This window comes from Neocloeon triangulifer, unplaced genomic scaffold, assembly GCF_031216515.1.
Source record: "Neocloeon triangulifer isolate White Clay Creek 2 clone unplaced genomic scaffold, ASM3121651v1 ptg000003l, whole genome shotgun sequence".
In the NCBI taxonomy this organism is placed as follows: domain Eukaryota; kingdom Metazoa; phylum Arthropoda; class Insecta; order Ephemeroptera; family Baetidae; genus Neocloeon; species Neocloeon triangulifer.
Genome location: NW_026775546.1, coordinates 8073175 through 8100432, shown reverse-complemented (window position 1 = coordinate 8100432; position 27258 = coordinate 8073175). Strand labels below are relative to the sequence as shown.

At 33.2% G+C, this 27258-nt stretch overlaps 2 protein-coding genes and 1 long non-coding RNA gene across 7 annotated transcripts in view; 1 reads left to right on the top strand and 2 right to left on the bottom strand.

The window, feature by feature from the left end:
* The window catches only part of LOC132192584 (uncharacterized), a 77383-nt gene extending 60878 nt beyond the window's left edge, over positions 1-16505 (bottom strand). For all 3 annotated transcript variants that reach the window (XR_009441346.1, XR_009441347.1, XR_009441348.1), the window contains exons 1-2: positions 16341-16505; positions 16179-16203 (exon numbers count right to left, since the gene is read on the bottom strand). This is a non-coding gene — a long non-coding RNA (uncharacterized LOC132192584). The remainder of the gene's footprint in view (positions 1-16178; positions 16204-16340) is intronic.
* Positions 16506-17215: 710 nt separating this feature from the next.
* LOC132193023 (uncharacterized) lies at positions 17216-20956 on the top strand. The gene is made up of 10 exons (XM_059613371.1): positions 17216-17308; positions 17387-17569; positions 17624-17788; positions 17860-18018; positions 18149-18274; positions 18334-18470; positions 18553-18652; positions 19053-19199; positions 19253-19633; positions 19750-20956. Exons 1-10 carry the CDS (start codon positions 17248-17250, stop codon positions 20007-20009), a joined length of 1719 nt encoding a protein of 572 aa, XP_059469354.1. The 5' UTR covers positions 17216-17247; the 3' UTR covers positions 20010-20956.
* Positions 20847-27258, bottom strand: part of LOC132193022 (dual specificity tyrosine-phosphorylation-regulated kinase 2-like) — a 34074-nt gene continuing 27662 nt past the window's right edge. For all 3 annotated transcript variants that reach the window (XM_059613368.1, XM_059613369.1, XM_059613370.1), the window contains 2 exons: positions 25282-25563; positions 20847-24099 (listed from right to left, as the gene is read on the bottom strand). In XM_059613368.1, the coding sequence (XP_059469351.1) occupies positions 23680-24099; positions 25282-25563 (702 nt within the window). In that variant the 3' untranslated portion in view covers positions 20847-23679. The remainder of the gene's footprint in view (positions 24100-25281; positions 25564-27258) is intronic.

The following is a 27258-nucleotide window of genomic DNA, read 5'->3' as shown; positions in this document are numbered from 1 at the left end:
TTTTTTTTGCGCATTTTATAGCGGTTAACTATATTTCTTGATTAAGCACAGTCGTGGAAATTTTAGACATATTCTTTAGGATTAAAAAATCCATGTTAAGCAATCAAATTTTTTTAAATATTGGATAATGAGTTCATAGTCCTGTTTTTGGCGCATTTTATAGCGGGTTACTATATTTCTGGTTTAAGCACAGTCGTGGATTTCTTTATAGACCGATTGTTTATGATTAAAAAAATCCACGTTTGGCAATCAAAATTTATTAAATATTGGATATTGAGTTCATAGTCCTCTTTTTTGCGCATTTTATAGCGGTTAACTATATTTCTTGATTAAGCACAGTCGTTGAAATTTTAGACATATTCTTTAGGATTAAAAAATCCATGTTTGGCAATGAAAATTTTTTCAATATTCAATAATTAGTTCATAGTCCTGTTTTTAGCGCATTTTATAGCGGTTAACTATGTTTCTGGTTTAAGCACAGTCGTGGATTTTTTTAAACCTATTCATTGGGATTAAAAAAATCCACGTTTTGCAATCAAAATTTTTTAAATATTGGATAATGAGTTCATAGTCCTATTTTTTGCGAATTTTATAGCGGGTTACTATATTTCTGGTTTAAGCACAGTCGTGGATTTTTTTTAGACCGATTTTTTATGATTAAAAAAATCCACGTTTGGCAAGCAAAATTTTTTAAATATTGGATAATGAGTTCATAGTCCTGTTTTTGGCGCATTTTATAGCAGGTTTCTATATTTCTGGTTTTAGCACAGTCGTGGATTTTTTAGACCTTTTGTTTCGGATTAAAAAAATCCACGTATGGCAATCAATATTTTATAAATATTTAATATTGAGTTCATAGTCCTGTTTTTGGCGAATTTTATAGCGGGTTACTATGTTTCTGGTTTAAGCACAGTCGTGGATTTTTTTAAACCTATTCATTGGGATTATAAATCCACGTTTGGCAATCAAAATTTTTTAAATATTGGTTTATGAGTTCATAGTCCTGTTTTTGGCGCATTATATAGCGGGTTACTATATTTCTGGTTTAAGCACTGTCGTGGATTTTTTTTAGACCGATTGTTTATGATTAAAAAAATCCACGTTTGGCAATCAAAATTTTTTAAATATTGGTTAATGAGTTCATAGTCCTGTTTTTGGCGCATTATATAGCGCGTTACTATATTTCTGGTTTAAGCACAGTCGTGGATTTTTTTAGACCTATTGTTTAGGATTAAAAAAATCCACTTTCGTAATCAAAATATTTTAAATGTAGGATATTAAGATCAAAGTCCTGTTTTTGGCGAATTTTATAGCGGGGTACTATGTTTCTGGTTTAAGCACAGTCGTGGATTTTTTTAAACCTATTCATTGGGATTAAAAAAATCCACGTTTGGCAATCAAAATTTTTTAAATATTGGATAATGAGTTCATAGGCCTGTTTTTGGAGCATTTTATAGCAGGTTTCTATATTTCTGGTTTTAGCACAGTCGTGGATTTTTTAGACCTTTTGTTTCGGATTAAAAAAATCCACGTATGGCAATCAATATTTTATAAATATTTAATATTGAGTTCATAGTCCTGTTTTTGGCGAATTTTATAGCGGGTTACTATGTTTCTGGTTTAAGCACAGTCGTGGATTTTTTTAAACCTATTCATTGGGATTAAAAAAATCCACGTTTGGCAATCAAAATTTTTTAAATATTGGTTAATGAGTTCATAGTCCTGTTTTTGGCGCATTATATAGCGGGTTACTATATTTCTGGTTTAAGCACAGTCGTAGATTTTTTTAAACCTATTCATTGGGATTAAAAAAATCCACGTTTGGCAATCAAAATTTTTTAAATATTGGATAATGAGTTCATAGTCCTGTTTTTGGCGCATTATATAGCGGGTTAATATATTTTTGGTTTAAGCACAGTCGTGGATTTTTTTAAACCTATTCATTGGGATTAAAAAAATCTACGTTTGGCAATCAAAATTTTTTAAATATTGGATAACGAGTTCATAGTCCTGTTTTTGGCGCATTTTATAGCGGGTTACTATATTTCTGGTTTAAGCACAGTTGTGGATTTTTTTAGACCTATTGATAAGGATTAAAAAAATCCACGTTTTGCAATCAATATTTTTTTTAAATTGGATATTGAGTTCATAGTCCTCTTTTTTGCGCATTTTATAGCGGTTAACTATATTTCTTGATTAAGCACAGTCGTTGAAATTTTAGACATATTCTTTAGGATTAAAAAATCCATGTTTGGCAATGAAAATTTTTTCAATATTCAATAATTAGTTCATAGTCCTGTTTTTAGCGCATTTTATAGCGGTTAACTATGTTTCTGGTTTAAGCACAGTCGTGGATTTTTTTAAACCTATTCATTGGGATTAAAAAAATCCACGTTTTGCAATCAAAATTTTTTAAATATTGGATAATGAGTTCATAGTCCTGTTTTTTGCGCATTTTATAGCGGGTTACTATATTTCTGGTTTAAGCACAGTCGTGGATTTTTTTTAGACCGATTTTTTATGATTAAAAAAATCCACGTTTGGCAAGCAAAATTTTTTAAATATTGGATAATGAGTTCATAGTCCTGTTTTTGGCGCATTTTATAGCAGGTTTCTATATTTCTGGTTTTAGCACAGTCGTGGATTTTTTAGACCTTTTGTTTCGGATTAAAAAAATCCACGTATGGCAATCAATATTTTATAAATATTTAATATTGAGTTCATAGTCCTGTTTTTGGCGAATTTTATAGCGGGTTACTATGTTTCTGGTTTAAGCACAGTCGTGGATTTTTTTAAACCTATTCATTGGGATTATAAATCCACGTTTGGCAATCAAAATTTCTTAAATATTGGTTTATGAGTTCATAGTCCTGTTTTTGGCGCATTATATAGCGGGTTACTATATTTCTGGTTTAAGCACTGTCGTGGATTTTTTTTAGACCGATTGTTTATGATTAAAAAAATCCACGTTTGGCAATCAAAATTTTTTAAATATTGGTTAATGAGTTCATAGTCCTGTTTTTGGCGCATTATATAGCGCGTTACTATATTTCTGGTTTAAGCACAGTCGTGGATTTTTTTAGACCTATTGTTTAGGATTAAAAAAATCCACTTTCGTAATCAAAATATTTTAAATGTAGGATATTAAGATCAAAGTCCTGTTTTTGGCGAATTTTATAGCGGGGTACTATGTTTCTGGTTTAAGCACAGTCGTGGATTTTTTTAAACCTATTCATTGGGATTAAAAAAATCCACGTTTGGCAATCAAAATTTTTTAAATATTGGATAATGAGTTCATAGGCCTGTTTTTGGAGCATTTTATAGCAGGTTTCTATATTTCTGGTTTTAGCACAGTCGTGGATTTTTTAGACCTTTTGTTTCGGATTAAAAAAATCCACGTATGGCAATCAATATTTTATAAATATTTAATATTGAGTTCATAGTCCTGTTTTTGGCGAATTTTATAGCGGGTTACTATGTTTCTGGTTTAAGCACAGTCGTGGATTTTTTTAAACCTATTCATTGGGATTAAAAAAATCCACGTTTGGCAATCAAAATTTTTTAAATATTGGTTAATGAGTTCATAGTCCTGTTTTTGGCGCATTATATAGCGGGTTACTATATTTCTGGTTTAAGCACAGTCGTAGATTTTTTTAAACCTATTCATTGGGATTAAAAAAATCCACGTTTGGCAATCAAAATTTTTTAAATATTGGATAATGAGTTCATAGTCCTGTTTTTGGCGCATTATATAGCGGGTTAATATATTTTTGGTTTAAGCACAGTCGTGGATTTTTTTAAACCTATTCATTGGGATTAAAAAAATCTACGTTTGGCAATCAAAATTTTTTAAATATTGGATAACGAGTTCATAGTCCTGTTTTTGGCGCATTTTATAGCGGGTTACTATATTTCTGGTTTAAGCACAGTTGTGGATTTTTTTAGACCTATTGATAAGGATTAAAAAAATCCACGTTTTGCAATCAATATTTTTTTTAAATTGGATATTGAGTTCATAGTCCTCTTTTTTGCGCATTTTATAGCGGTTAACTATATTTCTTGATTAAGCACAGTCGTTGAAATTTTAGACATATTCTTTAGGATTAAAAAATCCATGTTTGGCAATGAAAATTTTTTCAATATTCAATAATTAGTTCATAGTCCTGTTTTTAGCGCATTTTATAGCGGTTAACTATGTTTCTGGTTTAAGCACAGTCGTGGATTTTTTTAAACCTATTCATTGGGATTAAAAAAATCCACGTTTTGCAATCAAAATTTTTTAAATATTGGATAATGAGTTCATAGTCCTGTTTTTTGCGCATTTTATAGCGGTCTTACTATATTTCTGGTTTAAGCACAGTCGTGGATTTTTTTTAGACCGATTTTTTATGATTAAAAAAATCCACGTTTGGCAATCAAAATTTTTTAAATATTGGATAATGAGTTCATAGTCCTGTTTTTGGCGCATTTTATAGCAGGTTTCTATATTTCTGGTTTTAGCACAGTCGTGGATTTTTTAGACCTTTTGTTTCGGATTAAAAAAATCCACGAATGGCAATCAATATTTTATAAATATTTAATATTGAGTTCATAGTCCTGTTTTTGGCGAATTTTATAGCGGGTTACTATGTTTCTGGTTTAAGCACAGTCGTGGATTTTTTTAAACCTATTCATTGGGATTAAAAAAATCCACGTTTGGCAATCAAAATTTTTTAAATATTGGATAATGAGTTCATAGTCCTGTTTTTGGCGCATTATATAGCGGGTTAATATATTTCTGGTTTAAGCACAGTTGTGGATTTTTTTAGACCTATTGATAAGGATTAAAAAAATCCACGTTTTGCAATCAATATTTTTTTTAAATTGGATATAGAGTCCATAGTCCTTTTTTTTGCGCATTTTATAGCGGTTAACTATATTTCTTGATTAAGCACAGTCGTGGAAATTTTAGACATATTCTTTAGGATTAAAAAATCCATGTTAAGCAATCAAATTTTTTTAAATATTGGATAATGAGTTCATAGTCCTGTTTTTGGCGCATTTTATAGCGGGTTACTATATTTCTGGTTTAAGCACAGTCGTGGATTTCTTTATAGACCGATTGTTTATGATTAAAAAAATCCACGTTTGGCAATCAAAATTTATTAAATATTGGATATTGAGTTCATAGTCCTCTTTTTTGCGCATTTTATAGCGGTTAACTATATTTCTTGATTAAGCACAGTCGTTGAAATTTTAGACATATTCTTTAGGATTAAAAAATCCATGTTTGGCAATGAAAATTTTTTCAATATTCAATAATTAGTTCATAGTCCTGTTTTTAGCGCATTTTATAGCGGTTAACTATGTTTCTGGTTTAAGCACAGTCGTGGATTTTTTTAAACCTATTCATTGGGATTAAAAAAATCCACGTTTTGCAATCAAAATTTTTTAAATATTGGATAATGAGTTCATAGTCCTGTTTTTTGCGAATTTTATAGCGGGTTACTATATTTCTGGTTTAAGCACAGTCGTGGATTTTTTTTAGACCGATTTTTTATGATTAAAAAAATCCACGTTTGGCAAGCAAAATTTTTTAAATATTGGATAATGAGTTCATAGTCCTGTTTTTGGCGCATTTTATAGCAGGTTTCTATATTTCTGGTTTTAGCACAGTCGTGGATTTTTTAGACCTTTTGTTTCGGATTAAAAAAATCCACGTATGGCAATCAATATTTTATAAATATTTAATATTGAGTTCATAGTCCTGTTTTTGGCGAATTTTATAGCGGGTTACTATGTTTCTGGTTTAAGCACAGTCGTGGATTTTTTTAAACCTATTCATTGGGATTATAAATCCACGTTTGGCAATCAAAATTTTTTAAATATTGGTTTATGAGTTCATAGTCCTGTTTTTGGCGCATTATATAGCGGGTTACTATATTTCTGGTTTAAGCACTGTCGTGGATTTTTTTTAGACCGATTGTTTATGATTAAAAAAATCCACGTTTGGCAATCAAAATTTTTTAAATATTGGTTAATGAGTTCATAGTCCTGTTTTTGGCGCATTATATAGCGCGTTACTATATTTCTGGTTTAAGCACAGTCGTGGATTTTTTTAGACCTATTGTTTAGGATTAAAAAAATCCACTTTCGTAATCAAAATATTTTAAATGTAGGATATTAAGATCAAAGTCCTGTTTTTGGCGAATTTTATAGCGGGGTACTATGTTTCTGGTTTAAGCACAGTCGTGGATTTTTTTAAACCTATTCATTGGGATTAAAAAAATCCACGTTTGGCAATCAAAATTTTTTAAATATTGGATAATGAGTTCATAGGCCTGTTTTTGGAGCATTTTATAGCAGGTTTCTATATTTCTGGTTTTAGCACAGTCGTGGATTTTTTAGACCTTTTGTTTCGGATTAAAAAAATCCACGTATGGCAATCAATATTTTATAAATATTTAATATTGAGTTCATAGTCCTGTTTTTGGCGAATTTTATAGCGGGTTACTATGTTTCTGGTTTAAGCACAGTCGTGGATTTTTTTAAACCTATTCATTGGGATTAAAAAAATCCACGTTTGGCAATCAAAATTTTTTAAATATTGGTTAATGAGTTCATAGTCCTGTTTTTGGCGCATTATATAGCGGGTTACTATATTTCTGGTTTAAGCACAGTCGTAGATTTTTTTAAACCTATTCATTGGGATTAAAAAAATCCACGTTTGGCAATCAAAATTTTTTAAATATTGGATAATGAGTTCATAGTCCTGTTTTTGGCGCATTATATAGCGGGTTAATATATTTTTGGTTTAAGCACAGTCGTGGATTTTTTTAAACCTATTCATTGGGATTAAAAAAATCTACGTTTGGCAATCAAAATTTTTTAAATATTGGATAACGAGTTCATAGTCCTGTTTTTGGCGCATTTTATAGCGGGTTACTATATTTCTGGTTTAAGCACAGTTGTGGATTTTTTTAGACCTATTGATAAGGATTAAAAAAATCCACGTTTTGCAATCAATATTTTTTTTAAATTGGATATTGAGTTCATAGTCCTCTTTTTTGCGCATTTTATAGCGGTTAACTATATTTCTTGATTAAGCACAGTCGTTGAAATTTTAGACATATTCTTTAGGATTAAAAAATCCATGTTTGGCAATGAAAATTTTTTCAATATTCAATAATTAGTTCATAGTCCTGTTTTTAGCGCATTTTATAGCGGTTAACTATGTTTCTGGTTTAAGCACAGTCGTGGATTTTTTTAAACCTATTCATTGGGATTAAAAAAATCCACGTTTTGCAATCAAAATTTTTTAAATATTGGATAATGAGTTCATAGTCCTGTTTTTTGCGCATTTTATAGCGGTCTTACTATATTTCTGGTTTAAGCACAGTCGTGGATTTTTTTTAGACCGATTTTTTATGATTAAAAAAATCCACGTTTGGCAATCAAAATTTTTTAAATATTGGATAATGAGTTCATAGTCCTGTTTTTGGCGCATTTTATAGCAGGTTTCTATATTTCTGGTTTTAGCACAGTCGTGGATTTTTTAGACCTTTTGTTTCGGATTAAAAAAATCCACGAATGGCAATCAATATTTTATAAATATTTAATATTGAGTTCATAGTCCTGTTTTTGGCGAATTTTATAGCGGGTTACTATGTTTCTGGTTTAAGCACAGTCGTGGATTTTTTTAAACCTATTCATTGGGATTAAAAAAATCCACGTTTGGCAATCAAAATTTTTTAAATATTGGTTTATGAGTTCATAGTCCTGTTTTTGGCGCATTATATAGCGGGTTACTATATTTCTGGTTTAAGCACAGTCGTGGATTTTTTTAGACCTATTGTTTAGGATTAAAATACCACTTTCGTAATCAAAATATTTTAAATGTAGGATATTAAGATCAAGGTCCTGTTTTTGGCGAATTTTATAGCGGGGTACTATGTTTCTGGTTTAAGCACAGTCGTGGATTTTTTTAAACCTATTCATTGGGATTAAAAAAATCCACGTTTGGCAATCAAAATTTTTTAAATATTGGATAATGAGTTCATAGTCCTGTTTTTGGCGCATTATATAGCGGGTTAATATATTTCTGGTTTAAGCACAGTTGTGGATTTTTTTAGACCTATTGATAAGGATTAAAAAAATCCACGTTTTGCAATCAATATTTTTTTTAAATTGGATATAGAGTCCATAGTCCTTTTTTTTGCGCATTTTATAGCGGTTAACTATATTTCTTGATTAAGCACAGTCGTGGAAATTTTAGACATATTCTTTAGGATTAAAAAATCCATGTTAAGCAATCAAATTTTTTTAAATATTGGATAATGAGTTCATAGTCCTGTTTTTGGCGCATTTTATAGCGGGTTACTATATTTCTGGTTTAAGCACAGTCGTGGATTTCTTTATAGACCGATTGTTTATGATTAAAAAAATCCACGTTTGGCAATCAAAATTTTTTAAATATTGGATAATGAGTTCATAGTCCTGTTTTTGGCGCATTTTATAGTAGGTTTCTATATTTCTGGTTTTAGCACAGTCGTAGATTTTTTAGACCTTTTGTTTCGGATTAAAAAAATCCACGTATGGCAATCAATATTTTATAAATATTTAATATTGAGTTCATAGTCCTGTTTTTGGCGAATTTTATAGCGGGTTACTATGTTTCTGGTTTAAGCACAGTCGTGGATTTTTTTTAGACCGATTGTTTATGATTAAAAAAATCCACGTTTGGCAATCAAAATTTTTTAAATATTGGTTAATGAGTTCATAGTCCTGTTTTTGGCGCATTATATAGCGGGTTACTATATTTCTGGTTTAAGCACAGTCGTGGATTTTTTTAGACCTATTGTTTAGGATTAAAAAATCCACTTTCGTAATCAAAATATTTTAAATGTAGGATATTAAGATCAAAGTCCTGTTTTTGGCGAATTTTATAGCGGGGTACTATGTTTCTGGTTTAAGCACAGTCGTGGATTTTTTTAAACCTATTCATTGGGATTAAAAAAATCCACGTTTGGCAATCAAAATTTTTTAAATATTGGATAATGAGTTCATAGTCCTGTTTTTGGCGCATTTTATAGCAGGTTTCTATATTTCTGGTTTTAGCACAGTCGTGGATTTTTTAGACCTTTTGTTTCGGATTAAAAAAATCCACGTATGGCAATCAATATTTTATAAATATTTAATATTGAGTTCATAGTCCTGTTTTTGGCGCATTATATAGCGGGTTACTATATTTTTGGTTTAAGCACAGTCGTGGATTTTTTTAAACCTATTCATTGGGATTAAAAAAATCTACGTTTGGCAATCAAAATTTTTTAAATATTGGATAACGAGTTCATAGTCCTGTTTTTGGCGCATTTTATAGCGGGTTACTATATTTCTGGTTTAAGCACAGTTGTGGATTTTTTTAGACCTATTGATAAGGATTAAAAAAATCCACGTTTTGCAATCAATATTTTTTTTAAATTGGATATTGAGTTCATAGTCCTCTTTTTTGCGCATTTTATAGCGGTTAACTATATTTCTTGATTAAGCACAGTCGTTGAAATTTTAGACATATTCTTTAGGATTAAAAAATCCATGTTTGGCAATGAAAATTTTTTCAATATTCAATAATTAGTTCATAGTCCTGTTTTTAGCGCATTTTATAGCGGTTAACTATGTTTCTGGTTTAAGCACAGTCGTGGATTTTTTTAAACCTATTCATTGGGATTAAAAAAATCCACGTTTTGCAATCAAAATTTTTTAAATATTGGATAATGAGTTCATAGTCCTGTTTTTTGCGCATTTTATAGCGGGTTACTATATTTCTGGTTTAAGCACAGTCGTGGATTTTTTTTAGACCGATTTTTTATGATTAAAAAAATCCACGTTTGGCAAGCAAAATTTTTTAAATATTGGATAATGAGTTCATAGTCCTGTTTTTGGCGCATTTTATAGCAGGTTTCTATATTTCTGGTTTTAGCACAGTCGTGGATTTTTTAGACCTTTTGTTTCGGATTAAAAAAATCCACGTATGGCAATCAATATTTTATAAATATTTAATATTGAGTTCATAGTCCTGTTTTTGGCGAATTTTATAGCGGGTTACTATGTTTCTGGTTTAAGCACAGTCGTGGATTTTTTTAAACCTATTCATTGGGATTATAAATCCACGTTTGGCAATCAAAATTTTTTAAATATTGGTTTATGAGTTCATAGTCCTGTTTTTGGCGCATTATATAGCGGGTTACTATATTTCTGGTTTAAGCACAGTCGTGGATTTTTTTAGACCTATTGTTTAGGATTAAAAAATCCACTTTCGTAATCAAAATATTTTAAATGTAGGATATTAAGATCAAAGTCCTGTTTTTGGCGAATTTTATAGCGGGGTACTATGTTTCTGGTTTAAGCACAGTCGTGGATTTTTTTAAACCTATTCATTGGGATTAAAAAAATCCACGTTTGGCAATCAAAATTTTTTAAATATTGGATAATGAGTTCATAGTCCTGTTTTTGGCGCATTTTATAGCAGGTTTCTATATTTCTGGTTTTAGCACAGTCGTGGATTTTTTAGACCTTTTGTTTCGGATTAAAAAAATCCACGTATGGCAATCAATATTTTATAAATATTTAATATTGAGTTCATAGTCCTGTTTTTGGCGCATTATATAGCGGGTTACTATATTTTTGGTTTAAGCACAGTCGTGGATTTTTTTAAACCTATTCATTGGGATTAAAAAAATCTACGTTTGGCAATCAAAATTTTTTAAATATTGGATAACGAGTTCATAGTCCTGTTTTTGGCGCATTTTATAGCGGGTTACTATATTTCTGGTTTAAGCACAGTTGTGGATTTTTTTAGACCTATTGATAAGGATTAAAAAAATCCACGTTTTGCAATCAATATTTTTTTTAAATTGGATATTGAGTTCATAGTCCTCTTTTTTGCGCATTTTATAGCGGTTAACTATATTTCTTGATTAAGCACAGTCGTTGAAATTTTAGACATATTCTTTAGGATTAAAAAATCCATGTTTGGCAATGAAAATTTTTTCAATATTCAATAATTAGTTCATAGTCCTGTTTTTAGCGCATTTTATAGCGGTTAACTATGTTTCTGGTTTAAGCACAGTCGTGGATTTTTTTAAACCTATTCATTGGGATTAAAAAAATCCACGTTTTGCAATCAAAATTTTTTAAATATTGGATAATGAGTTCATAGTCCTGTTTTTTGCGCATTTTATAGCGGGTTACTATATTTCTGGTTTAAGCACAGTCGTGGATTTTTTTTAGACCGATTTTTTATGATTAAAAAAATCCACGTTTGGCAAGCAAAATTTTTTAAATATTGGATAATGAGTTCATAGTCCTGTTTTTGGCGCATTTTATAGCAGGTTTCTATATTTCTGGTTTTAGCACAGTCGTGGATTTTTTAGACCTTTTGTTTCGGATTAAAAAAATCCACGTATGGCAATCAATATTTTATAAATATTTAATATTGAGTTCATAGTCCTGTTTTTGGCGAATTTTATAGCGGGTTACTATGTTTCTGGTTTAAGCACAGTCGTGGATTTTTTTAAACCTATTCATTGGGATTATAAATCCACGTTTGGCAATCAAAATTTTTTAAATATTGGTTTATGAGTTCATAGTCCTGTTTTTGGCGCATTATATAGCGGGTTACTATATTTCTGGTTTAAGCACAGTCGTGGATTTTTTTAGACCTATTCTTTAGGATTAAAAAATCCACGTTTGGCAATCAAAATTTTTTAAATATTCAATAATGAGTTCATAGTCCTGTTTTTGGCGCATTTTATAGCGGGTTACTATGTTTCTGCTTTAAGCACAGTCGTGGATTATTTTAGACCTATTCTTTAGGATTAAAAAAATCCACGTTTAGTAACCAAATTTTTTAAATATTGGATATTGAGTTCATAGTTCTGTTTTTAGCGCATTTTATACAGTTAACTATATTTCTGGTTTAAGCAAAGTCGTGGAATTTTTAGACCAATAAAATAGGATTAAAAAAATCCACGTATGGCAATCAAAATTTTTTAAATATTCAATAATGAGTTCATAGTCCTGTTTGTGGCGAATTTTATAGCGGGGTACTATGTTTCTGGTTTAAGCATAGTCGTGGATTTTTTTTAGACCTATTGATTAGGATTAAAAAAATCCACGTTTTGCAATCAAAATTTTTTTAAATTGGATATTGTGTTCATAGTCCTGTTTTTGGCGCATTTTATAGCGGGTTACTATATTTCTGGTTTAAGCACAGTCGTGGATTTTTTAGACCTATTGTTTAGGATTAAAAAAATCCACGTTTGGCAAGCAAAATTTTTAAATATTCAAAAGTGAATTCATAGTCCTGTTTTTGGCGCATTTTAAAGCGGGTTACTATATTTTTGGTTTAAGCACAGTCGTGGATTTTTTTAGACCTAATTTTTAGGATTAAAAAAATTCACTTTTGGCAATCAAAATATTTTAAATGTAGGATATTAAGATCAAAGTCCTGTTTTTGGCGAATTTTATAGCGGGGTACTATGTTTCTGGTTTAAGCACAGTCGTGGATTTTTTTAAACCTATTCATTGGGATTAAAAAAATCCACGTTTGGCAATCAAAATTTTTTAAATATTGGATAATGAGTTCATAGTCCTGTTTTTGGCGCATTTTATAGCAGGTTTCTATATTTCTGGTTTTAGCACAGTCGTGGATTTTTTAGACCTTTTGTTTCGGATTAAAAAAATCCACGTATGGCAATCAATATTTTATAAATATTTAATATTGAGTTCATAGTCCTGTTTTTGGCGCATTATATAGCGGGTTACTATATTTTTGGTTTAAGCACAGTCGTGGATTTTTTAGACCTATTGTTTAGGGTTAAAAAAATCCACGTTTGGCAAGCAAAATTTTTAAATATTCAAAAGTGAGTTCATAGTCCTGTTTTTGGCGCATTTTAAAGCGGGTTACTATATTTTTGGTTTAAGCACAGTCGTGGATTTTTTTAGACCTAATTTTTAGGATTAAAAAAATTCACTTTTGGCAATCAAAATATTTTAAATGTAGGATATTAAGTTCATAGTCCTGTTTTTTGCGCAATTTATAGCGGGTTACTATATTTCTGGTTTACGGACAGTCGTGGATTTTTTTAGACCTATTGTTTATGATTAAAAAAATCCACGTTTTGCAATCAAAATTTTTTAAATATTGGATAATTAGTTCATAGTCCTTTTTTTGGCGCATTTTATAGCAGGTCCCCCTCTGACTGCGCGCGCTCACTTGCTCAGTAAAATACGATTCCCCTCGCCGCTCGCTCGCTGGACCAGCGCTGGACAGATTACACTCTGGAGAGTTTCAACTTTGAATATTAGTTATATTTATTATATAATTTTAATTCATTTAATGGGAAACTCTCCAAAGGTGAAATTTTCCAAATTACATAGATGCCATGTGTTTGCTGTTAGACAGTTTCACTTCTGGAGAATAGCCAACGTTTGGCTATTTTAATATTTGAATCTCAGGAAATTTAATTGATAGTCCGTTTTTCTGCGACATTTATAGCGGTGCCTATATTTCTGGTTTAAAAGTAGTCGAGGATTTTTATAGACGACATTTGCTGGTATAAAAAATCCACGTTCGGCAATTTAAATTTTTAATCACAGGAATTGATGGTCCGTTTTTTTGCGACATTTATAGCGGTGACTATATTTCTGGTCTAAGAGTAGTCGAGGATTTTTATAGACTACATTTGCTTTATAAAAAAAAAAAAACACCAAAGAGGGCGGCACTCAGAAGTATCAGGCAGTCACTTACATACAAGCTTTCAGAACCCAAAGAAAAAGAAAAAATATCAAAACAACTTGGTTATTGTTATTTTTCGATTTGTTAGTGTTTTGTAATTGTAAAATTTTGTATGTAAAATTCTCATCTTTTCTCTCAAATAATAATTTGTATAATTTTGAATTTATGGGCAGTAGCTGTAATGCCATTATGATGGAACAATAAACACAATTTGCTTCAAAAAAGCATCATCTCTGAAAATTCAAATGATTTGCATTTGTTACAAATAAAGTTTTTGCGCACGACTCTATAAACTCTATAAATAAACATAATAAAAATTTTTACTTAGTTTTAATCAATTTATAATAATAAATAATTTAAATTAAATTTCTTACTAGTTATAATTTTTGTTATTGCCATCGTTACTCCCCAAAAACCAAACGCTATGTGGCGATAGCGCCAGCCATCCACGGCTGTAGCAGGATTACAGTGATTAATAGTAAAATCAGGTATATAATTTTTATAAGCTCGCAAGTCAAGATAGAGATACGATACAATACTGCAAAATCTAGGAGAATATACTGCTTTAGTCCTGTATTTCACTAAAAGTCATTCGTAGGCGTTAAAAGTCTGAATTTACTTCGTGCAGCAAGAGTGGTCTGAAAAATTCATAATTTTTGAAGGACCATTTTTATGTAAGCATTGATTTGATTTCCTGTGGTGAATTTTCTGTAAATACTTTTGAATTTGAAGAAAAATTTACTTTTGAAACTTGACTCGTGCATCATAGCATGTCAGGAAGCGCACGTTGGCGTTGTTAGATGTCACATCGTGAAGCACGTAGAAAACAGAGGGTCTCTTTTTCAATCCGGTAAATAACAGACATGAAGTCAAATTTTTTTCATATTAGCTGTGTTTTTAATGGAGTTTATAAAATATTTTACATGTGAATAAATTCTTATAAATAGCGATGAAGTTTTTTACGTGGATTTGGTTTGCATTATGATAAGAATATTCGTTTTTAAAAAGTTAATTCTCGTATCAGACTGCTATTGGAAGCCAGAAAAAATATTAGAACAGAATAAGTCTTTAAACGGTGTATATAATTAATACAAAACTCGGAAATTGAAACTTTTATATAATTCAATATTTGCCAAATTTTAGACATAAAGGCTACAAATGTTGCCTCTTATCATATTTTCAATAAGCTTGGATTTTTCTTCCAAACTATGAAGCTTATAAAACCCTTTTTAAATTGTTAGTATTTATATCTTCATGGTATTTTTAAATATCCTAATAATATCACATATCTTTTAATCCTTTTTTTGCGAGTCAAAATCAACTTAAAATTTATTTACTCTATGTACTTTAAATTACATACAGACAAATTTGTTTAGAATCTCTAATTTTAATAATGTGCAGAAAGTACTTCTGAAAGTCATAAAGCATTGGAGAACCACGTAGCCGACTTGATTGCTGAGAATCAAAAAAGCAACTGGAAAAAGTTAACTAAGAGCAAATCGCAATCGTCCAGTGCAGTTATCACCACCGGAAACCCAAGTTGGCCTTCTTGCATAAGAGAGTACATCAGAACATCATGGGTAAATTGTAAATTAATCTTATAAAATAATTACATATTTTGGAAGTTAAGTCACTGTCTTTCATCGACGTCTGCTTTTAACTTGAGGCGCAGCTTTTCAAAAACCTCCATTCATTTTTAGCAGATTTCAGATCATTGGAGATACCAAATAGGAGATGAAATAAATTATTCATTGGTGCTTGGTGACGATTAACTGCATTAACTGATTGATTGCTTGCTGGAGCATCATACAAATTTTTGTGATTGCAACAAAATCAAAACCTAAAAGAGGAAAAATCCTCAGAGCAGCATTATAAGTTCTCCAAATCGAAAGTTACATAGCATAGTTGTTTTGGTTTACTTTTAATACAGAGTGACAAACTTTCTGCTTTCTATGTTTGAACATTTCCTCTGTTAAAATATCATGGTTTCACCGTAGTCTCAAAATTAACTAAGTTGACGATCATTTTGATACGCCCGAGGACCATGATAGTTATTAAATTTATGCAAAAGATAATCTTGTCTAAAATTAAATCGATGACAAATTTCAGACTCGCAATAAATTTAAATCGATTACAAATTTCAGACTCGCAACGCAATCAGAAAGCGATGAATAAACTATACGCATTTTTCTAAATGGATAGTGAAAAATTATTTTAATTATCATCGTGCACTGCGCTCCTAACATTATTATTTTTGTTTGTGCTTCCAGACGCAAAAGGATGATGAAAACTATCCATAGTATTTAAATAAATTGTAGTTTGCGACTACGACGATCACATTTTTCGCAACGTAAAATATAAAAATTATTTCAAAAAATGGAAAACGTGCAATTTCACTTACCGTCAATTTGATCAACATGGTCAACCTGTAATTTTTTTATGTAAATTAATACCATATAATTTAATATAAATATACTAATAATAATGGAACTTATAAATTTTTGAATTATCTGAGAAATAATTTTAAAATTATGGTAATGAAATAGCACCGAAAAATACAAACCTCAAATCTTGTGGAGTTTCGACTTCCTGAGCGCTGGCAATTGCCGCCGACTCAAAAAATTCCAGGGTTAAAATTTAGACTGGTACACACGCACTGACTTCGGACAACTTTTAGGCTGAGGTTTCGCGTAAAATGTCCATAATCGACCAAAACAGCACTACTCACGTCGACCGACCGAGGAAAATGACGATGAACTGCATGAACAACACGTGGTGCGGGTATGAGCGGTGTTGACATTCTGAGGGCCAATCAGAGCGCAGCGTTTCCGAGTAGGCTGGAATTCAAACGTGTGGTGCGACGACCACGAGGCCACATAAAGGGGCCTGCGTAGGACTGTTTGGGACTAACAAAATCTTCGATCACGCAATGAAATTTTGCAAATTCTGACCTATTTTCCTAAATTTTGCAAAATATAATGCCGTATATTGCTACAGTACTGGATTATAAAAAAATATTATTATAAAGAAATAAATTATATAAATGCAAAATTTCGTTAAGTGATCGAGGATTTCAAGATCTCATTGAAAATCTTGGCTTGCGTCGGCAAATTTCACAAATTCAGGTGTGTTTATTCCAGAAATAATTACTGTGCATCCCGCTATAAATTCCGGAGTTTTGTAGAGTCGTTGCTTAAAAATTCTGATACAAAAAAATTTGTTCCAGAATTTGAAAATTTAATATTTAAAATTGAACTAAGTCAAAACCTGTATCCCTTCCTTTTATTATGGCTTGGCATTGCTATCAACGCTTAATTTCCTTTTGCTTGAGCATAATAAGGAGAATGAATCACTCGCTCGCGACCGAAGTGGCGAAAGTGTCGATCGTCAGTCGCTATAGAATTGAGCGGGGGTGTTCTGATAGTGGGCATCCACTTCCAGGAAGCGCTCGTCCAGAATTCACCAGCAAGATGAGGGTTGCAGCCGTGTTATCCGTCTTCGCTGCTCTCTTTGCCTCCTCCACAGCTCAAAGTATGTTTTTGTTTAATTTTTCACATTAATTTTAATAATTAATACCAAAATCCATTTATTTTTTTAATCAATATCCAGAATCCACAACGCAGACTCCGTGCGGACGCCTCAGCTTACCAAATGGCATTGTCAGAGTGAAGTTCAGAGGTGCCCAAGTTAACTTGAAATGCAACCCTTTTTATCATTTGCTGGGTCCCAAAGTAATATTATGCGTCAATAGAAAGTTTTTGCCAACCCTAACTGAGCCACCAATGTGTATCAGTGAGTTAAATATTTAGAAGATAAAATTATTAATTAAAAAAAAAATGTCCGTAGGGCCAGGTTGTCGATATCCTGATCCAATAGAGAACGGTTACATGAAAAGCGAACTGAGCGGCAGCAAATTACTTATTTTCTGCAACGAGGGTTTTGAAACGCACGAGTTTCCAATATTGGTGTGCAACGGCCTTAGGTGGAACTCCACCGTTCCACAATGCTATCGTAATGAATATTTCTTTGAAATTTTAGTTTCTGAAAAAAGTTTTTTTAATTTTTTTTTTATATTTTTAAAGCCAAAAATCCGTCTCTTCTTTGTGATCTCAACTCGGATGAACTTTGCGGTTGGGAACAGGGCGTCGAAGAGCCTGACGACTGGACACTTCAAAGCCAAGCCAATCCATTCCGGAAAGATGGCACGGGCCCTGCTGGCGATGACTCGGAAAGTGGAAAAGGTAAAATATAAAATTTTGATTGGTTTTGCTTAAAAATATCAATTTTTGAAGAATATTGTAAATAATATATAACAATATTTAGTAAGAAGATTGTTAAAAATTGAGAATGTGGGTAAAATAAAATTTTCAGGGAAATATTTGTATTTGGACAACAGCGTGTCATCCTCATTAGCGCGCATTTACTCTCCAGTTTACGCTCCGAGCACCGAAAACTGCCTTTCGTTTTCGTATCACATGTTTGGCAGCGACAAATTAGGTATTTTTACTTGTTAAACATGTGCACGAAAATAGAATCGAATAACATTTGCCACTCAGGTGCCATTCGCGTTTACGTCGTCAATGCAAGCAAAGAGGTTTTAAACTCAACCATAGCTGACGGCGCCGAACAGGGCGACCAAGGCGACGCGTGGCGCAAATTCTACCACTCATTCACCACCGAAAAATCTTTCCAGGTTCACGAAAAATTATAAAATGAATAAACATTCTAACATGAATATATTGCTTAATATTTATAATATCTATAATTCCTTTCAGTGGGTGATTGAAGCCGAAATACCAAGTGGTGACGTCAGTGTCATTGCAATTGACAATTTGCAACTGGAAAACTCTCCATGTCCAAATGCGCCGTTCAAGAGTAATATTTTTATTTAGAATTCATAAATAATAATTTTTTTATGTTATTGATAAGAAAAAATCATCTCTTGAAAATTGCCAATTGAGAATTAACAGTAATAATTTGATATTATCGTTTATTATTTTTTTTTATCTTGTTTCAGTCGTTTCATGACTTTTTAACCAACAATTGATTTTTAATGCGGTTAAAAAGAAATATCAATGCTTATTGCAGCGGATGAAGTAACTTTTTTCTCTGAAGTTTGAGCAAAATTTTTGCCACATACAAGCGCAAGTGCCTTTTTCCCCCAAAAGCTACTTTTTCTGTCTATATAATTTTTTTTATAATAATTTGAAAAATTAAATACAAAAATTTAAAATAAAAACCAATTAGAGAAATATTCAAATGAAATTTTTTGCAGATAGCACTTCCATTCCAAGCTGCAAATTCCGTTGTGTGACTGGAAGTGAGACCAATTTGGGTTCCGACGACTGTAGTTGCGCTTTAATGTGCGAAATAACAGGAAACTGCTGTTCTGATTTTAAGAAATATTGCCAAATCGAAACTCGTAAAGAATTAAAAATACTCAATATATATTTTCTTACTTAAATTAAAATTTAGCAACTACCGAGATGGATAATGAAGTCGTGCCAACCAGCACTTTGAAAACCACTTTGTCGACAACTCCAAGAGCCACATTAAAAACCGTCGCTACTTCTCCCAGCACGGTAGTGACCACCCAAAAAACAAGGGCAACGACCTCAACCACCACGCGCCCCACAACCACCTCAACGCCCAGCACTACAAGGATTACTACTTCTACCACCGCTAAGAAAACCACCCTCACTGCCAGGACCAACCCTCCCAGACTCAAAACCACCCCTGGTTTGGTTACAACCCTCAAGGCGCTGACCACGACCGTTAAAGTCACTTCGCAGACAACCAGTCTTTCCAGCACCACGCTCAAAGTAGTCCAAATTACTGTGCCTCAGGAATCCCCAGGTGATTTTTTTTTATTCAAAATTTTTTTATCTTTCATACAAAAATTAAAAAAATTGTAATTTTCAATTTAAGTAAAAGAGATTTCTTATTATGAAATTTAAAATTAAAAATTCTAGGAGGTTATGATTATCAAACTGGACCCTCTTCTGGGTCGATGTTGGTCACCCTTCTCGCGTGCATTGTTGGAGTGTCCGTTGTGCTGGTCGTAGTCGGGTTGATTGCCAGTTTGATGCGGAGACGAATGCTGCGGACGGGAGGCAACTCGGCCGACCAGGAGGTGGTGTTTCTGACGCAGGACGCTGACGAGCCGCACCTCGACTTCAACCTGGCCACCCCGGACAACGTCAAAACCTTCACAGACCATCAAAGGCTGTGAAAAAAGATCGACCTCATAACAGCACATTCTGAAATAAATCTCTGCACCATTTTTGGCTGTGTATAATAAAACATTAATTTGCCACATTTTCAAATTCCATATTTCATTTGTATTAAAAATGGTGCAGAAATTCAAGGACTTACAATTAGATTAGGCAAAAAGTAGAACTAATTGTGCTTTTTATAAGCTACTTTTTATTAAATTGAAGAAAAAATTTGAAATAAATATAATTTTTTTATGCTATTTAAAAATTTAATTGTTGCATTTTTTTTTTAAATAATTTCCTTGAATTCATCTTCTACAAAAAGATAATTATTTTCACTTATATTCCTCAAATCATCTAATTAAAAATATTTTAACATAAATTCATTTCAATAACTTGGGGTGGTGGATTTAAAAGAGAAGCAGGATAATTTTGTTTTTCAGGTGCTCACCGCACTTTAATTATGTAATTATACTCATAGTTTTCACAAATTTCTGCTTTCAAATAAGAGTTGCATCTTACACTTTAAGGATATACAGCTGGGCTTACAACTGTTGTCAAACTTGCTTTCTGGATGCTTTTTTGTCGAGTGAAAACGTTTCACTGCAAAACGGTTCTTTTTTTAAACTAACTGCGATTAAAATTTTAAATGCACTTTCTTCGCGTTTACAGTAATTGCGTACTTTTGTGTTTCGCATGCTTCGCAAGACGCAATCGATATATAACTCTGTCTGTGTGTGCTTTTAAAAATAGCAGCGCATCAAATTTCAACTCATTTTGGTTAAAAAGTTGTCACATCTCATGTACATTTTATTATAATGGTCTCTCTCTCGTATCGGTTGTTTGTGTTTGTAGTGTGTGTGTGCGATGATATTGTAATATTTTGTAATAAAAAAAAAAAAAAAATGTGAACGTTTTAATCCAAAAAAGCCATCCGCAAAAGAGACGTGTGGGAGGGGAAATATCACATAAAATTATGGACAGTTAACAAAAATCTTCTAATCTTATTCAGAGCGCACTTAAAATTAAGAAAGGCTAAACGGGGGTTTCTTTACACAATTTTCGCTTTTTAATTATAATAATTACTACGCGTAACAAGTCGTTGACAGAGTTAGAAAAGTTGCGGTTTCAGAATTCGGACAAACCAAAAAAATTCATGATTTTCTCTCTCATAAATTGGTAATTGCGTTAATTATTTCATTTACATGTTAAGTACTTCAGTCCTCAATTATCGATTTGAGCGAAAATGGCACTGAAAGGATCTTGGTCATCCAAGTGAATGTGGTTGTGTGTGCTTTGTGTGCAGGGCGTGTGAAAAGGTGATTCAAGCAATTTGCTATATATTTCGTTCAACGGCAAAGGAAACGGGGGTGAAATTGACGCGCAGCTTCTCCTTTAATTAATCAGCATAGTAATTAATAAGATCACCTAACTTTGCAAAATTGATATTCAGTGAGTATTGCCACAACTTTGCATTCGTCGCTCGCTCGCTCTTTCTTTCTTTTACTCTTACTAACAATTAGTTAATCAGGTGAATCAATCTTCAAAGTTTTCACCAGGGACTTTTGAGATTTCAACCTTCTTCGTTTTTGTTACACATTAAGGCAGTGCTAATTTCTTTTCCCTTAATAAACGTCCGTACCAAAGTACGAAACCCGGAAAAGACAACCATGGCGCTTGTAGCTCGAATTTAACCAATTATCAATATTTTTTTCTTTCTGATTTTTTACAATCTTAGCGCGGCTGGAGACTTTTCCGTACGAAAACACACAATTCCTGACAAGAGGACTGCCTGAAATCGGCCAACGATCCAGATCTGATTGAAATCAATTTACAAGAAGCCTATCTTGGCCAGTTGTCGTTGTGACCGAAGAAAATCAGTGCGAACAAAAACAAGAAACAAGAGCGGACTCGTTGATAATTATTTTAATTTCTGATCCGAGATCACAAAGTTTATAATGCAAACTTGAAATATTCTATTACACAAAATTTTAATTTTAATTAGAAACAAAAAGTGCCTCGAGACTGAGGACTCAAAATTTCCCAAATAAACTAATTTTATGGCCACTTTTCACAATTCTCAGTAGGCCGTATCAATCAAAAAATTTCATACGCAACGGCCTGTTGAAACAAGTCAGCAGTGCGTTTTCAAAGCCTCATAACTCAGGGTTTCAACGGAAAGGCCGAAATCAGGCATGCAAGAAAGTGACTTGATCGAGCTCTTTCTTCATTAGGCCTACACTGCTTCGTTCGTTTAAATATTTAATCATAATGAGATCTCGATGACCATCAAGACAAGGTTCAATCCATCAATTCAATCAATAGTTACTTATTAGTAGTTAACAAATCGATCAGATTCCGATAAATTTTGTGGTCCAAATTTTCATCAAATACAAAATTTTGCATTTTTCTTTTCACACGTTCGTGTTTGATACAGTAACTCGAAAAAAAGTCAGTGGTGCTAAACGCTATTTGGCCAATCAGATTATGGTACACATTCAGGGCTTGATAAATTTACATAACAACACAGCGGCATTCCTTCCTTTTTGAAGTCCATGATTTTCTAAAAAGAACAGCGCGGTTTCTCTTTTCGTCCTCCGAGTGGCAATCCGCCTGATTGGTTCTTTGACAAATTTAACTACAAGTTTTATACACGTCATCTCTCTTTCTAGAATGTCTAATTGCACAAAGAGTCATTTCCAAACAATTACACGACACAAAATTGGCTGAGAAGTAGCGGAGAATTCAGATGGAGCAGAAGCGGAACGTGATCCACGGCCTTAATTGTCTCTAGGGGCGGGATTTATACTTGTGCCTCTTATGTGATACATTTAAAAGAAAAAATAGTTTAAACTGTAATTAAATAAGTAATTGGCAAACTAAAAACTTCTTTCTATTGCTTAAAAATTCAAAACCGTAATTTTGGTCAATGTTTTATTTTTAAAACTTAGTCAGAATGATAATTATAATTTAAATAAGCTTCGATAAAAACGGAACAACTATTGCAGTAGTTATACTTTACAATTAAAAAATATTTCATTTCTTTAAAACAGAGTGAAGACTCCTGGAGTCAAAGCATTAATTTTAGTTTCAAAATTGAAAGAAAATGCAAAGTCATTTGCGCTTCAAGTGTACAACACTTCATGCTTGGTAGATAATTTCTCAAGCCAGAGTCATAATCGGAATTCTTTAGTAAAATGTCTGTAAAAAAAATTCCATTTTGCATTGCAAAAAAGTGGCAATGAATTGTGTGACTGAAAGAAAATCAGGTTTCCGTACCAATTCAAAATTAGTTTGAACAAACAATAAAAAATTTCAAAATGAGAAATATTGACTGCATGATCAATTTTTGTCCAAATCTAATTTTCTAAAAAATCTCTTAATCTTCCAGAACTGAAATCTACTAAAATCGCTTAGTTTTTCTACAATGAAATAAAAAGTTTAATGCATTAAAAAAGCGTTTGATAAAATTGACCAAAAATCAGGGTGAAAAGCCAGACTGGGGGTTTGGGGGAGGCACAGCCGTTCTCAATTCTCAGCTCGGAGAGGGTGGGTGGGGGTGGGGGGCGCGTGGGGTCACTTCCGGCGGCGGCAGTAGGGCGCGCAGGCGGCGGCGCCGCACTCCCCGCACGCCCTGAGGCGCGGCCTCAGCCGCACGGCCCAGTCCAATTTTGTGCTCAGCCGCAGCTACGAGACGCTGCCAATTTGCGGCAGTTTGGTCGTCCGCTGCGTCTGCTCGCCCTCGGACAGCTGCACGCGCAGCTTGGCCTGCTGCTTGGCGCCGCTCGAGTTGCGCGAAGAGGCCGGCGAGGCGTCGGCGCCACTGGTGGCGCCGTTGGCCGCCAGCGGGTCGGCCGGTGGCCGCGGCAATCGCCGCCGCAGCCACGCGTGGCGCAGCGCCGTCGCAGGGGTCATCCGCTTCTCGGGGTCCCACTCGAGACACTTGGCGATGAAGTCGAGGAAGAGCGGGTCGTCACAGCCTTTGAGCGCGCGCTGCAGGTCCTTCGAGCCTGGCGGGCCGCGGTGCTTCCCGCGCCGAGACAGTCCGCCGCTCAGCACGGTGCTTCCGTCCGCCATCGTCGTCGCCGTGCAGTAACGAGGGTAGCCCTGAAAGCGCACATGAATTAATTATTTTGAATTTCAAATATAAATTTCAAAATCGGGACAAGTTTGTCAAGTTTCAGTGTGTTTTAAAATTGATCTTTTAATTCTCAATTTTATTCTTTTCTTAATAGATTTCTACTTCCTTTTTCAGAAAATTTATTGACTCTACTGTACTAAAATTAAGCACACACAAAACTCATCTTGATCTTGATCAATGTTAGCACAAAAATGATTTAATTTAATTTTTCTTATTGATAACTATTATTGATTTTAATAAATCAGTGCTTAATTATAGGTGGAAAACTTCTCCCACTTTAAGAACTCCTTTTTGACACAGTCAAATCAATTGCACAACTCAAAATTTCTAATTAAGCCGATAATTGGCATAAATGGCTTCTATTTTTGTAAAGAATTGATTAACTATGCCAGTTAAGTTAAAATTTTTTGCTCATAAGGCTGATTTTAAATAGATGCATTCTGACATTATTAAATGATTAAAGCAAATTTCGAAATCTAAAAATTTTAAAAGCGAAAAAAAAATTCATAAATTTTATTCATTTCCTCTTTCATGCATTTTAAATCAAAATGACTCCACTTTTCCTCTCTTTCAGTAATATTAATTCATATTTCATTATTCTTATATCTCCATTTCACAATTTACTCATTATTATTATTTATTTTGTGGAATTAAGACAAAACTATATAATTTCTAATAAGAAATCTAATAATATTTTAAATATAAATTAACCCCTCTTTCTAATGCTAAACTCCATATTAATTTTTTCCAAGGCAAATTGGTCCAGAGAGGCTTTGATTTTTATTTCTCCTACTCTGTGCCAGCTCATGGTTTAGTGTCGCTGATAAAAGTTGCAGCAATCGTAAATGAAGTTTCACTGTTTGACTATCAAATTTTATGTTGATGATGATGGGAGCGTTCGTTCCACTGCTGACTTCTCGGAACGCGACCTCCCAGTTCTCGCATTACAGGCCTCGTGAAAAGGCCTAACTTGCGTCTTTTTCGACCTTCAATGCAACCAGCAACAATTGCGTGAAAAAAAAAAAAAATAAGTCTTGAATTTAATTTAAAAAAAAGTTTTTATAATAAAACAAAAAATCTCCAAAATTAAATTAAACAAATCTCAAGTTAATTTTTCATTTACAGTCGGGGCATTTTTAAATTCCAACCTTTGAGCTGATGAAGTTCTTGGCCCTCTTGGACTCGGCCAGCAGCTTGGTGGGCGGCATGCCGAGCACCTCAATGGTGCAGGCCAGCTGGTCGGCCTCGTCCTCGCCAGGCAGCAGTGGGAAGCCGGTCAACAGTTCGGCCAGGATGCAGCCCAGACTCCACATGTCGATGGGCATTCCGTACCTCGCGCCCAGGATCACCTCGGGCGCGCGGTAGAATCGCGACTGGATGTACGTGTAGACCCGCTGGTTCTCGTAGCAGCTGGAGCCAAAGTCAATCACCTGCAACACGAAGAAGACAACGGATTAGCAAAGAAAAAGTTAAAACGAAGAAAGTACAAATTTGACAATTGAGATTGAAAGTAAAATTGACATTAAAATTTAAATTTCTTTTAAAATTGTAATTTTTTTATATATTTGTTGTTCTGATTAAACTTATCATTCATTTTACAAAAACAATAATTTTTCTGCTTCTTGATTTGCACCGAAAAATGATAGCAAGATTTTTATAAATTTATAAGTTTCTTTAAATAAAAAAAAGGAATCATCATTTAAAAATAATAAACTGTAATAAATGGGAAAAATAGAGTAATTCACACTTTTAATATTTGGATTTTAAATATTGCACATTTCAGTTGCCACCTTGAAAAATAGTTAAGATCTCTTTGCAATATTTCTGCAATTGACAATATTTAAAACCGAGTCTGTGGCGAAATTCAGCCTTGTCGACTAGGCCGTTTACGATTTAACTGCTTCGCAAATTCATGCCCACGCGTGTGTTTGTTTTTTGTTTGCAAGACGTCTGTGCGAGATAACGAAACTCATTCACAATAATCTCGACTCATTCATTTCGCGTCAAATAATAAAAACGCGTCAATGTTGCGGTCTGCGAATGGGCGTAATAGAGAAGCGGCCTTGCGCTCTTTAACTTCCGGCCTAAATTGCGCACGGCCAGAAGAATTCACTTCCAGAAAAAAATTAAAAATGCTTTTACTAAAAGGAAAAACCTACTCTTCCAGTTGTTATCTTATCGGTCGATATTTTACTGTGAAAGCTTCGACAAACAAATTGCAGTGGGGGTGCAAAAGTGGAGCAAACGAATAGACTTGACACTAATTTCGGTTTTATCGCAGGATATTCCTCTCAATTGCGTTAGTCTGTATAATTTTTTTTCACTTAATTAAAAAGCAAACAGCAGCAGTTATTGCGGCAGTAAATTTCGACTGCGCCAACAGAGTGTCGCAGCGGAAAAAGACCCTTGGCACTGGAAAGCGAAAATAATTGGAAAAGAAAAAATCTTTTGGCAATCAGCTAAATGATTTCAATCCAATCTGCAACGTTTCCTTTTTTTAATCCGACGAAAATTGCAGTTTTTTTTTAGTAAATTGTGTTGGAAATTGGTGGGTTTTGTGTTGCAGAGCAGTATATATTTAATTGGCGTCGGCGCGATATGCCGGCTGCCTGTGTTGCCGAGGACAGTGACCGCTGGAGCAATCCAAGCACGGAGAACAGCAGGCACCGCTGCCAACGGCTGATGCTCTCAAGGGCATTTTTAATTAATGCAATTACCATTAAGCATACTCTCAAAACGGCGGCCGACGACAATTGATTTTGAATCGCAACATCCATTGTGCGTTTTCTGTTGTTCGGAAATTGCTGCGGCATTTCAACAGTGTCAACTTGTAATAATGCATAAATGCAAAAAAATTTTATTTCACATAAACATTCCTATAATTTTAATAATTGGAAAAAATAATTAAATAATAGTTTTTAATATCTAGATTGCTTTAATGAATCCTCATTGTCAAATCAAGCCTTTACAACAGTGGTAGTTTGAATTTCCAATCGTTTGTCATTTGTCATAAATGGCTCCTATTGTGGTGAAGACTCGATTTGACTCTGCTAATGAGGAGTCCTTCATTTAAATTTTAATTAATTATTGTATCCATTAATTTTATTTTAATATTTATTTCCAAT

Excerpts from the sequence above, each read along its gene's own strand:
- LOC132193023 (XM_059613371.1), top strand. The coding sequence starts at position 17,248 with ATGAGGGTTGCAGCCGTGTTATCCGTCTTCGCTGCTCTCTTTGCCTCC. Across the intron at positions 17,309-17,386 it reads TGCCTCCTCCACAGCTCAAA|AATCCACAACGCAGACTCCG; the intron begins GTATGTTTTTGT and ends ATCAATATCCAG. Across the intron at positions 18,653-19,052 it reads TCCAAATGCGCCGTTCAAGA|ATAGCACTTCCATTCCAAGC; the intron begins GTAATATTTTTA and ends AATTTTTTGCAG.